The sequence below is a fragment of the Taeniopygia guttata genome, chromosome 7 (assembly GCF_048771995.1).
Source record: "Taeniopygia guttata chromosome 7, bTaeGut7.mat, whole genome shotgun sequence".
NCBI classification, from domain to species: Eukaryota; Metazoa; Chordata; class Aves; order Passeriformes; family Estrildidae; genus Taeniopygia; species Taeniopygia guttata.
This window is the reverse complement of record NC_133032.1, coordinates 31714320-31726503: the sequence shown is the minus strand read 5'-3', so window position 1 is coordinate 31726503 and position 12184 is coordinate 31714320. Positions and strand designations below refer to the sequence as shown.

Sequence of the window (12184 nt, the reverse complement as noted above, 5' to 3'; positions counted from 1 at the left end):
TAAATGGCTGTGCCAGTGTTTATACAGACTTCTTGTATTACATCATAGTAACCTTGATAAAATCATGTTTATGACTGCTGCTTTGTCATCTTTTTCTGTCATTGGCCTTACTTGCTTTTAGTGAAATACTTTGAAGCATTTTCTATAATTCTGGCAAAGATTTCCTGTAGAAATGGTGCATGGGCTCACTGGAAATTGCTTGCTTTATTTCCATGTAATCTCGCAGGCAGTCTTCAAGATACAGGGCTGGCTTTTCCTAATCAGACAAAAATCCCATTAGCTTCCAGATGAGACTGGTGAGAGGAAAAGAACCTGCAGCATGGTGTGAGTACTGGGGCTTTGGTCTGGTGAGGACAAGGAGCACAACCTGAAGTCAGAGCAGAGCTGTTGGTGAGCCTCAGCCCCCCAGAGGAGTGTGAGACTCCTCTGGAGAACCTTCTGTCTGGAGGTGAGATCTGCAGGGGAGGTTGGAGCCCCGTTTAACAAGGCAGCTGTTCATTAGCTGTTATCCTCAGGAGCTTGCAGAAGTCCCCATAGATGGATTCCTGTAGCTTTCGTGTCCCTCCATATTTCTGTCATCTCAAGATGCTTCCTCACGTCTTGTCAGAGCTTTGGTTTTGTCCCCAACTCTCCAAGTGTTTCTGCTGGACTGGAAGGAAAGAGTATTTTTTATTTCTGAAAATTTGTTAGGAACAAACTATAAAAGATTGTGAGCACAGGGTGGAAAGGGATCACAACTCTGAAATCCCGTGGCTCAGTGAAGTTGCCTCTGATGCTGGAATTCCACCTCTTCATGGAAGCGCCTTGCATTCAGCTCAGCTTCCAAAGCATAAGGAGCTCCCTTGCCTGCTGCAGCTCCCCTCTGCATGGTGACAGCTCTTTTTTTTCAGTTCTGTCATCCATTGTTACTTTATTAAAGTCTCACTCTGGCCCAGCAACTCAGCAGTGCTTATGGCAGCATTTCCCATGGCCTGCATTCTCTGTAGTTTCTTTACTACTGAGAGCTGTGATGGTTTAATTCCCCTACTATGTTAGCTGATGGCCACAAATTTTCACTTCTGCAGGTGCCACACTGTTTTGATCAGTTGTGCTCACCCATCTCTGCTTTGGTATTTATTACATGCAGGAATAATGACCTGAGGTTTAAACTCATCTGCTGTGATTAGACCTTGAACAAGGCTTTCAGCAGAATGCTTTAGAAGTTAAGCTTTTACTTGTTTGTCTAGTGTAATAGCTAGCTCATTGTCTTTGAGTAAGTGTTACGAGGTACACTGCAAAATGAGTGGGAAGATGTGGAATGCATTCTTAATGATGGCCATAATACTTTTAATAGATTCTATAAATGTTTCTGGGTTTGTTCTTATTTTTTTTTTTTTTGGTTTTTTTTTTGTTGGGTTTTTTTTTGAGTAATTGGAACTAAGGGTGTTGACAAAGCTGTTCCAAAATTCCCCAAGTAACCAAACTCCAGTTCATGAATGGGCACTTGCAGGCCAGGCCCAAGGAAAAGCTCTCTCTGCTTAGAGCAAAAAAGATCAAGCTGAAAGACAGCACAAAATGCTTTTTAATGTTAATAACCAGTGTGAGGGATCAATACTTCTCAGAATGACTTATATGTGCATGTTTGTTTTAGTTTATGTTTACCGAGGAGAGGTGGGCTTGGGTTTGTTTTAGTTGTTTTGATCTGGGTTTGTTTTCACTTTGGCTCTGCAAAAGGTCGGCTTTGTTCTACTAGTGCAGCCCAAAGAAATAAAAATATGAAGAGAGATTGTTCCCGTATCCAAACCCTGCACCTGCTCTGAGCAGGGCAATTGCTAACAAGCTGCTCTCTTTTTAAAATGCCAGTTATCCACAGAGGTGACAGAATCCTGCATTCCTCTGAAAGTGGCATTTTACAGTGACTCTGAAAAGTGCCAATGTTTTCATGAATAAAGATATTGACCGGGGAAAGCAATTGTGTGACCATAATCATTGAGACAAGAACTGTAGCAACAGGATCTTGTACCACAGTGGATTGTAAAGGGAACGTGAGGGATAAAATTATAGGTACTTATGCAAATGGATTAGAACTCTCCTGTGCCACTTTGTGGATCTGTCTTTTAAACTCTCTTGCTATCTAGGCCGTGGGATTAGTCAAAAACAGCTGGAAAGGAATGGACACAATCACTTAATCACAAAATCAGGAGGCTTGCTGGGGTCATTTCCCTTCAAATAGCACACTGCAAGCCCAGGGCAGGTATTACTTAATATCAGTTGCAAGCCCAGCTCTATAAAGAGCTTTGGAAAGACTGCAATCTTTCAATTGTAATTGTATTGACTCTGTCTTTTAAAACACCTGTAATGTGACATGAAGTTCTTAGTATTTTTTTTCATTTGTCACCTTTTCTTTATGTTTGGGGAATGCAAATGGCAAGAGTTTAATGAAGTGATATTGTTGTGATTACCTTTGAGCTGCAGAGTGACACTCATTCTCATTCCTACTGCAAAGCAAATTACATTTGCTTTTCCTACTCTAATGCACTTTGCCCCTGAAATTCTTGCCAAAATAAGGGAGGGCTGTGATTCTCCTTAGTGCTTTTCTCTGTAGGCTTTGTCCTGGTGACAGAACAGCATGAAAAAAGAAAAGAAAAAAAGACAAAAGAAAGCAGGTGATTTATTCAGAGCATCAGAAGATGCCATGCTGGCAGAAACTGCTACAGCCCCGAATACTACAGCCCAAATCTGCTACAGCCCAAATCAAACTCCTCTAAGATCTTTCACCTGCCTCAACACAAAACCAGGCAAGCACCAGACAGTGCTCAGCTCAGTGCTGGTGGGATTTGTGTTCCAGGTAACCACAGTCAGGGCTAAACACCAATGTGCATCTGCAGACCTGGACTGTCAGGCATGTCAGCTTGGTGAAATTCACTCTGGACTGCAGAAATTATGGCAGAATCTCTGCATTTAGTTTGAGCTGAACTCAGCAGAAATAGACAGAATCGTGTTCTCAGCTTTATTACAGAGAAATGCATATTTTCTGCATTTGGCTCCTGTCACCATTCATCAGCTGGGTTGATGCAGCATGGGCAGGAGCTCTATGAGAAAATGTTTGGTGAAATGCCAGCTCTCAGGGTTAGCTTGTCTCTGAAAGTTTGGGTTTCACTTCTTCTCCCAAGTGGGGTGCTGCATTTTAACTACCCAATGTCTTCTGGAAAAGCCTGGCAGAGGCACTCAGTAGTCCTCAGGCTTCCACATGGCTGCTCCCACCAGTCTGCTGTTGCTTCTGGCATTATTTCCATGGTGGAAATTGTACTGCGGTTTAAACAAAGAGTTTTCCAAGAAATCTGCAAAAATGCTGTTAGGATAATTCAGAAACCTAACTTACTAATGCAGCATGTTATGCCAATATTTTCTGACCTTTTGTTCTCTTACAACAACCTTAGTTGTACACACTCGCTGGAAAAAAATTATTTCTTAAAGACTTTTTATCCTCATTGATTAACAATAAAACTGTGCAACTTGATAAGCTTTAGGAAGGAAGCTGTGATTTTTTTTTCCTGGTTTTATTGCTTACAAGAAAGATTGTTAGTTTATTCAGGTAGAAATACAGAAATATATGGAAGTTTTTTGTGTATTCTTCTACTATTTCTCTTAATTCGGAGTGATTATTTTTCTCAAATCAATACCCCCAATATTACTTAAAAGATGTGCTTGCATTTTTGTGTCAAGGGATAAAAAATATTTTTATTTGAAATAAGTCTTGCTGAATTTAGTTTCGTGTTTTTATTTCTATTGTAATTGGAACTTAGATCTTCTTTTTACTGTGTCATGTAATGCAGCCATTATGGAGGCAATTTCATAGTTTTTTATTCTAAATGTGAAACATCCATGTCAGAACCTGTATTTCATTCAAAAACAGAGAACTAAAGCTCAGAAATGCTGAATGAGATTAGAGCCTTCTGGGACAGGGTTACAGCACTAGTGTGTCAGGGAAAAGAGAGGGCCATGGACTTGGGCAAGGCTTTTGTCACTCTCCTACCTGGCATTCCTGTGACCCTGACAGGGCTGGGAGATGAGCCTTGGAGGTCAACAATGCCAAGTGCAAAGTCCTCCACTTGTGGGACTTTGTGGGTTGGTTGTGGCTGGGCAGAGAATGGATTGAGAGCAGCCCTGAGGAGAAGGATTTGGGCTGCTGCTGAATGCAAAGCTCAGCGTGACCCAGCAATGTGCAGCTGCATCCTGGGCTGCATCCCATCATCCAGCTGCATCCTGGGCTGCATCCCATCATCCAGCTGCCTCCTGGGCTGCATCCCATCATCCAGCTGCATCCTGGGCTGCATCCCATCATCCAGCTGCCTCCTGGGCTGCACCCCATCATCCAGCTGCGTCCTGGGCTGCATCCCATCCATCCCCTGTGGGCAGCAGGGCAGGGAGGGGGTTCTGCCTCTCTGCCCTGCTCTGCTGAGACCCCACCTGCAGAGCTGCACCCAGCTCCGGGGCTCCAGGGCTGGAAGGGTGGGGACCCTGTTGGAGGGAGTCCAGAGGAGGTCCCAAAGATGCTCAGAGGGCTGGAGCACCTCTCCTGCACAGACAGGCTGGGAGAGGTGGGGATGTTCAGCCTGGGGTAGCAAAAGCTCTGTGAAAACTTTAGAGTGACTTGTAAAGGGGTTACAGGAGAGCTGGAGAAGGACTTTTTACAAGGGCTTGTAGTGACAGGACAAGGGAGAATGGCTTTATGTTGAAAGGGGCAGGTTTACATCAGACGTAAGAAAAGAATTCTTCACTGTGAGGGTGTGGCACTGGAGCAGGCTCCTGGGAGAAGCTGAGGGTTTCCTGCCAGTGTTCAAGGCCAGTTTGGATGGGCTTTGAGCAAGCTGGTCTACTGGAAGGAGATGGGGGGCTTGTACTTGGATTAAGGTCTCTTCCAACCCAAACTGTTTATGATTCTGTGTCATAAACTGTGATATTCAAACTGTGACTGTGATATTCAAACCATGTCTTGCTGCTGCTTCCAAAATTTTCATGCCTGTAGTGAATCAGTTCATCATCAGCCTGTAAACTGTGTTTGGAGATGGACTGTATATTGAGAAAACAGCCTCAAAAATGGGAGAGAAAGATGTTTCAGCCTATTCAAATTATGTTTGCTTTGCATATTTGCTGGATGTATTTTTTTCAGCATTTCCCTTTGAAGCACCTTGTTTTGCAGTGGTGAGTGGGGATTAGCACAGAGGGCTGCAGAAAGGTTGAAATTACTCATATTTTCCCCTGACAGCCTCAACCCGTCCTCCAACCCACACCCAGTCCCTACAGGTTTTTGATTTAGCCTTTCTTTTGGTTGCTGCTGTGGGATTTGCAATCGCTGTGGTGCTGTATCACACATGTGGTACATGATTTTGTGAGACCAGTCTTCCAGGGGTCTTTTCAACAGAGTTTGAATGGAGACAGAGAAGGAACTTTAGGCTTTGTCCTTTGGTTGAGATCCCTGATGGTGAGTGCTTGCAGGCTCTTGGTAAATGTGGTCTTCAGCATTTGGCAGCGGTGGCCATTGGAACCTCTAACACTGGTGTACAGGAGTTTTGTGCAAGCAGTGTTTCATTTTTCTCTTTGCTTAGAAAGAAAAACAATGTTTTAGTAAGGTACTACTCAGCCACAAATTACATTCAGAAATATGTATTACTTGAGGATTGTTTTTGGCAACAGTGCAATTAAATGGTTTGTGAAAAAGCTGCTATAAATAATGAGAAAACTTGCAATTGTATTATTCTTTGTTCAGCCATTTTCTGATTCATTAGAGTTAGACTGTAAAATCTATAATGACATTACAGGTAGTGTTATATATAAACCACCATATTCAAGAGCTGATATTTTTTCAAACCACATTAATAAAAGAGCCTATTTAGAAGATTAAATCCTTAAATCTCCATCTGTGTCTGCATTGTTGTTATGTGCCAGTTAGCAGATAGTTGTGGGGAAACTGTGGTGTCAAAAGCTTCTCATTGTATGGCTCTCTGTGATGTTTCCTCTTGAACACCTCTATCTTCTTGTCACACTCAGAAATCACAGCTCCTGCTTTGCCACTGATACACAGCCCAAAGATCTCAACTGCCTTTTGCTTATGGCCATTTCAAAGCAGCACGAGGCTAAAAATATTTTATTGTTGGAGGACTGCAGCTTACACTGTTTTAAAACTTTGTAGGTTACAGTCCAAGAGTTGCATTGTTCAGCATCAAAAAAGTTAATTGGAGATGCCCTCGATAGTGACTGTGCTATGAATTCACTTTATTGTAGTAATTTTTCTAATAATTCATCAAATATTGTGTACAGTAACTTCATAAATGTCTTACAAGAATGTTTTCACTCAATATCAAAATATCATCATGGCCTTTAATAATTTCTGATATTTGATACAACTTGTAATTTTTATCCAAATATTAAAACTGATTATATTAATTTGAGACAAGTCCTTGTTTTTATGCCAGTCTTCAAGTTTTCAGCTGGCTGGAAACCCTCTTTTTTCTCACTGTGGGTGTCATTAAGCTTTGTGTGTTCAGTACTTGATTCATCTCTTTGATACTGTCCTTGCACAAATTTGCAGAACTATTTAAAATGAAGCTTTATTTTTAGAAACTGAACAATTAATGTCTGCAGAGAAGAACCTTGTGAATAGTAAGGACTTGGTACATTTTTTAGAAGCTTTGGCACATTCATCAAGTTGTCCAGATTTTGTCATTTTAAGTCAGTTCTTTGGAATAGGGTTTCACAATGCTCTCAGAGAAACTGCAGTTCTCTCACCAGCACTTGTTCTGTGAGCTTCTAGTTCCTGTCTTAAACTGGACTCGGTCAGATGTCATTTAAATAAGGCTACACTGTGATGTTTAAAATAAGTTTGTGTTTCCTAGACTGTGCTATTAAAACTTTAAAATAATTCTTACTTAAAGGAAGATAATGGCTTGTATCTGAGTTCACCTGCAGGACGCAGAAATTCTGTATTATTGTGGAAAGGCTGTGGATGGCCAGGAGTGTCCAGAGAGGATGGAACCTGGTGATGCTCATAACCTAGGGATCCCCAAAGGGGCTGATGAAGCAGTCATGCAGGCCTTGAAGACCCATGTCTAAGGCTACACAGGCAGTGGTAATTAGTATTTCTCAAGGGAGGAAAGAAAATGAGGGAAGCAGGCAGTCTTGCAAGTGGTTGGGAAGCAGGGGCAGTGGGGTGGAGAAAGGAGACAGATGCCAGGAGTTCCTGTTTCCACCATTTTTTCCCTTGAATGCTGAAGACAGGAGTCCTGAACTTCAGTAGAAACCCTACAGGTATCTCAGACTCGTTGTTGGTTGTGGTCATCTCGTTCTTCCACACGGCGATTCCTGGAAAGCTGCAGAGTTCAGTGTGGGAGGGTTTTGCCGGAGCTCACCCTAGGTCAGGGGTGGCTCCATGTGGTGGAAAAATCTCTCCTCCAACCTGTGCTTTCAAAGAAAGGCTCAGAAGTCTTCTGTTGTTCGGTCTCATGGTTGTTTATTGCAAGTTAGCTAAAAGTTTTATTCTTGAGCTGCTGTGGTTTGCTCAGCAGCTCAGGCAGAGGCACACACACACCCTGACACCCTCTCTGACTCCCGACTGCTTCTTCTCTCCCCACCCAGGGCTGCTGCTATCTTTTATCTGGTACATTATGTGTTACATGTTTATAGTTTTTCCCCAATGCCTATTACCTATATTAATGGTGCTTTTCTACTCTAAACCAATCTGTGAGTGCCAACATCACCAAGAGCATGGAGGCAAGGAAGGAGAAAGAGGGAGGACAGGACAGGCCCAAATCCCTCCATCTTAAAACCTCTGACCCCCACGTAGAAAACCAAAACCCCCCTGTACAGCACTCAAAAATTCTTCCCTCTACTTTGTGACTACTTCTACTATAATATCTAAACTTTTGTGACTTCTTGCTCTTCCTGCAAGGTTGGTAAATCGTTCCATGGTTCAAACCCAAAATCACAGCTGTTTCCAGCTGCCTGCCAGGGTCTGAAATGCTTCTGACCTGGGCCCGGAACATCCAAAAATGTCTGAGGGACATTTTGAGTTCCGACAGGTTTGGCCTGAAATCCTGTGCTGCAGCTGCCTCAGTCACTTCTGCACGCTGTAGTTTCAACCTTTGCCTGACATGGGGAGAGTGTCAGGAGCCAAGAGGAGATGTCTGGTGGCTCTGACAGGAGCGGCTCCACTCCATTCCCTGCCCAGCTGGGAGAGGCTGGCACCTCTCAGGGGAGGGAGCTGCTCCTGGGGGACCAGCCATGGGCAGGGGCTGCACTGAGAGACAGAATGGCAGCTCTGCCACTCTGGTGAGAGTAAAAATCCCAAAAAATAGCAATCTCAGGCAGGCTGGGCAGCATGGTGGGTCCAGGGGGCAGAATATGTGTTGGGGACGTGGGGACATTCCTTGCTGGGAGCCGTGATGTGCTGAGGACTGCTGTGAGAATTCCCTGTGGGATTGCTTACACTTCTTGTTGTGTGGCAAGCACATTTCTCTCCCTCTCAGGATTTTTCATAGAGGTGCACAGAGAGAAATGAAAGAGAAAACAATTTCTATTTCTGCTCCTTTTTTTTCCTATGTGGAATGTGTTTGGAGAATTGTTTACCTGGGGTGAGTGCTTGATTGGACTTTGGTGAGGATTGTTTGAGCCTGATGGCCAATCCAACCCACCTGGGGCTGGGCTTGAGAGAGAGGGTCACGAGTTGTGTTAGAGACAGAGAAAGTAGTATGTAGTTTTAGTATCCTCCTTTTATATAGCATATTAATGTATTTTAGCATAGTTATAATAAAGAAATAAGTCAGCCTTCTGAATTGTGTCAGACATCCTCATCTCTTCTCATTGGGTTTGCCTGCATTAACAGTAGTGTTGGGCAATTCCCCTTTTATTTTCTGGAAAAGAGGGCCAGGGAGAGAAGGTGTCTTATATAGGTAGAAATGAACCAGCAAGGGGTTTAAAAATACAACATTCAAAAATTAAAGACACAATTGCTGTTGTGGGTGATGCGTGATGCTGAAGTGGTGCATGTGAGCCAAGAAGGCACAAGAACATTACCACTTTCTGTTAAGACTTACCCATTTCACACTCATTATAACCCAGACATGCAAAATGAAATAATGGGTATGTGTATGTGAAAAAAAATTTACCATGCTTTTGGAAGCTTGTGAAACATAGCAGGAGGTGGTTTGGTTATTTTATTTTTTTTTCTTTTTTTTTCTTTTTTCATTTTGTGTATAATCTTACCATAGCATTTATTAATGCAAAATAAAATTAAAGCATTTACCATAGCAAAAATAATATTTAATTAATAATTCATTAATTATTATTAATAATTATTATTTATGAAATAAAATCAATAGTAACTAAAGGCATGTTTAATTGTGTCAGAGAAACAATTCTGCTTGCCAAATCTAGATTGAAAAAATACTGTTTTCTGTGAGAGAAGGTTGGGGTTGTAAGAAACAATTGTACTATTTTTGTCATTTTGTTCTTAGGTGTTTATGTGCTGTTTGGTCTCAAACTGTACCATGAACGTGGGCAATGCATGGCTAGGATTGAAAATATGTAAATGGTGCCTGCAGGAGTTAAATGTGTAAGCACAGAGGGTGTAGGCTTAAGTGCACTGCTAGTTACAGAAGCATTCATTTCACATTTGTTATAAGCTACTGTTGGTTTTTTATAACTAATAGGGGAGCAGTTTACAGTTGATCTACTGCATAGAGAAAAAGAGCTTGTAGCTTCAGATGGAATAGTTGCAGCCTCGGGCAGTTTTGCTAATGCTTTCTATTACAAATAAGTTTAATAGTGTGCATTAAAAAGGATGTGTATTTAAACCTTTATGGTCCATACCATGTTAGGTGGAATTACAGTAAATTGCTACATTTCATTTCTGTAATTATCTTATAAACTGCTAGTTGATATTGTCCTGAAGTTTATGTTCAGGACATTTTAACACCAGTTGTATTTTGGACAGCTTGCATAAGATCATTTGATGGTCTCTTAGGGGTACAAAATTGCATACCTATATTTAAAAAAGAAAAAGAAAAAATCTATTAAAAAAGCATGAGGGTTGCACAACTTTGAAAGACTCTGTGTAGAAGGGAGGGATCATGATCACCTCCTGTGCACGTTATGAGCGTGCACAGAGCAATTTTCCTATGGCTAATAATAGTTCTGGAAATGTATGTTTAAGAAACGTGGTCTTTTCCTTTTATTTCATTTTTTTCCATTCCTGTAGGAACTTGGAAGTAACAGCCCTCCGCAGAGGAACTGGAAGGGAATTGCTATTGCGCTGCTGGTGATTCTAGTTGTTTGTTCACTCATCACTATGTCAGTCATTCTTTTAACCCCAGGTAACCTTCTTCTTTATTTTATCTTATTAAAGGTCTATGGTTCATAATGCAGTCATCAAAAGCAATGAATGTTAAAGTGTCTCTTGCCTTTAAGCATTCTTAACGTGTGGCTATTGTAAATTTGGTGCCTGTAGGGGCTCGGGAGCTGCTGGAGGCCTTGTGGAGCAGAAATATTTGGGGTTGGGAATAGGCCCTTAGGATTGTGTTGGCCTTAAGGGGGCTAGAGCAATCCTTGTGAGCCTCAGCAGGTGTGAGCTGACTTCAAGAGTTTGTTGTGGGTTTTTTGAGTAATTTCAGATTCACAGATGAGCTAAGAGAAAACTGAATGCCATGGAAAACTAGTTCTGAGAATGCAACTTCTCACTCAGTCATGAACATAGATCTTCCATCTGCACATGCAGAAGCTTCTTTCTTTTTCTTTCTTTCAGAAACAATGAGAGAAAAGTAATAGCTCAGTCAAAAAAAACCCAAAAAACAGGGAAAGGGCAAGAAATAGATAAAAAGAGCAAGCACTGCACAAGTTTTAAAAAAGAATCTGATTTTTTTTTCAGTTTTAAAGTTAGAGTGTAAGGTAGCTGATTTGCATGGCATGCCTAGACAGTAAATATTGGTCTGCAAATATTCTGCCATTCAAGTGCTCAGTTTGTGTAAACCAGAAAGTTAATGAAGCTCTTTTCAGTCAAATAATGGTTCCAGGCTGTTTGGCCACGAGATGAAATCACCGAGGGAAGCTGTGCATGAGCAAGTACAGCAGCAGAGTGCTGCTGCTCTAAAGGAAGGTGGTGAGGCTAAATGGAAAAGGATCAAAAAGCTTTGCTTGTCAGAGGGGATGAGGCAGCTGGAAAGAGGATGCAGGAACACTATGGACAGTCTGCTTCCTCTGTTTTGTATAAATATCTACTCCTTGTGCATGGTGCTGTCCAAAATGACTGTTTGCTTATTTCCACTTAGATCAAGTTGAGAAAATTAAAAGCAAAGTTGTGCTTCTGTAGTCTCAGTGAATAGGAGCCTTCTTCAGGGAATAATAAAAAAGAGGTTTTGAGAGCACATGGTAGTGTATCCTGGTACCCTTTAAGTGAGAAGACTGCTTTTGTTTCAAGGAGAGGTAGGGGTTTTTTTGAAGACTTTTAAAATATCAAGTGTTTGCTGGAATCTACAATACTAACTTTCAGTTATGGCTCTTATATCTATATAGAATTAGTAATGATGTAAAAAAAAAACCTGAAGTCTTTGAAGGCACTCGTGGAAAAAGAATAAACAACCTAGGGGAATGTTAACTTTAAAAAAAATATGTTAAAAAGGCTCAGTTACGACATCTCTGAGGCTGTTTCAAAATCCAGCGATCTTGGTTGAAAACTTGTGTAAGCTGGGACCTACATTTCAGTTCAAGTCATGCAAGTGAAAACTAGTTCTGTCAGCTCAGATGCTCTAAGAGATCCCATAGAGACTGATATAAACTAAAACCTTTCTCCCAGAATGTTCTAGGTCTGTAAAACTGGGCTTTCCTGTGGTTTGGAAATGCTTACCATGGAAAGCTTTGAGGTGCATTGTAGGATAGATAATTGCCTTTTTTTGGCCCTAATCATTGATGTTCCCCCTTCACTTTCATTATAATTTTGATTATTGAATGAATATGAATTATGAATTATTTTTAGAATTAGATTATATTATTGGAATTATGAATTATTCATGGTTTGAGAAGTAGATATTTTGCTACTCTGTTGGCAGATACTAAGCACTATAGCTGACACTTTGTCATGCATATGTGTTAAGATCACTTTGGGATGTCCAATACTTGAGGGGAGAAAAAAGTAGAGACACTTCCCCCCTCACAT

General features: G+C 41.4%; 1 protein-coding gene across 3 annotated transcripts in view; it reads left to right on the top strand.

Moving 5' to 3' along the window:
- The window catches only part of DPP10 (dipeptidyl peptidase like 10), a 434900-nt gene that overhangs the window by 229434 nt on the left and 193282 nt on the right, over positions 1–12184 (top strand). For 2 of the 3 annotated variants that reach the window (XM_030278047.4, XM_030278048.4), the window contains exon 2: positions 10235–10349. The exons of the other annotated variant lie outside the window; for it this stretch is intronic. In XM_030278047.4, coding sequence (XP_030133907.4) covers positions 10235–10349 — 115 coding nt within the window. The remainder of the gene's footprint in view (positions 1–10234; positions 10350–12184) is intronic. 3 annotated transcript variants of the gene reach the window in all.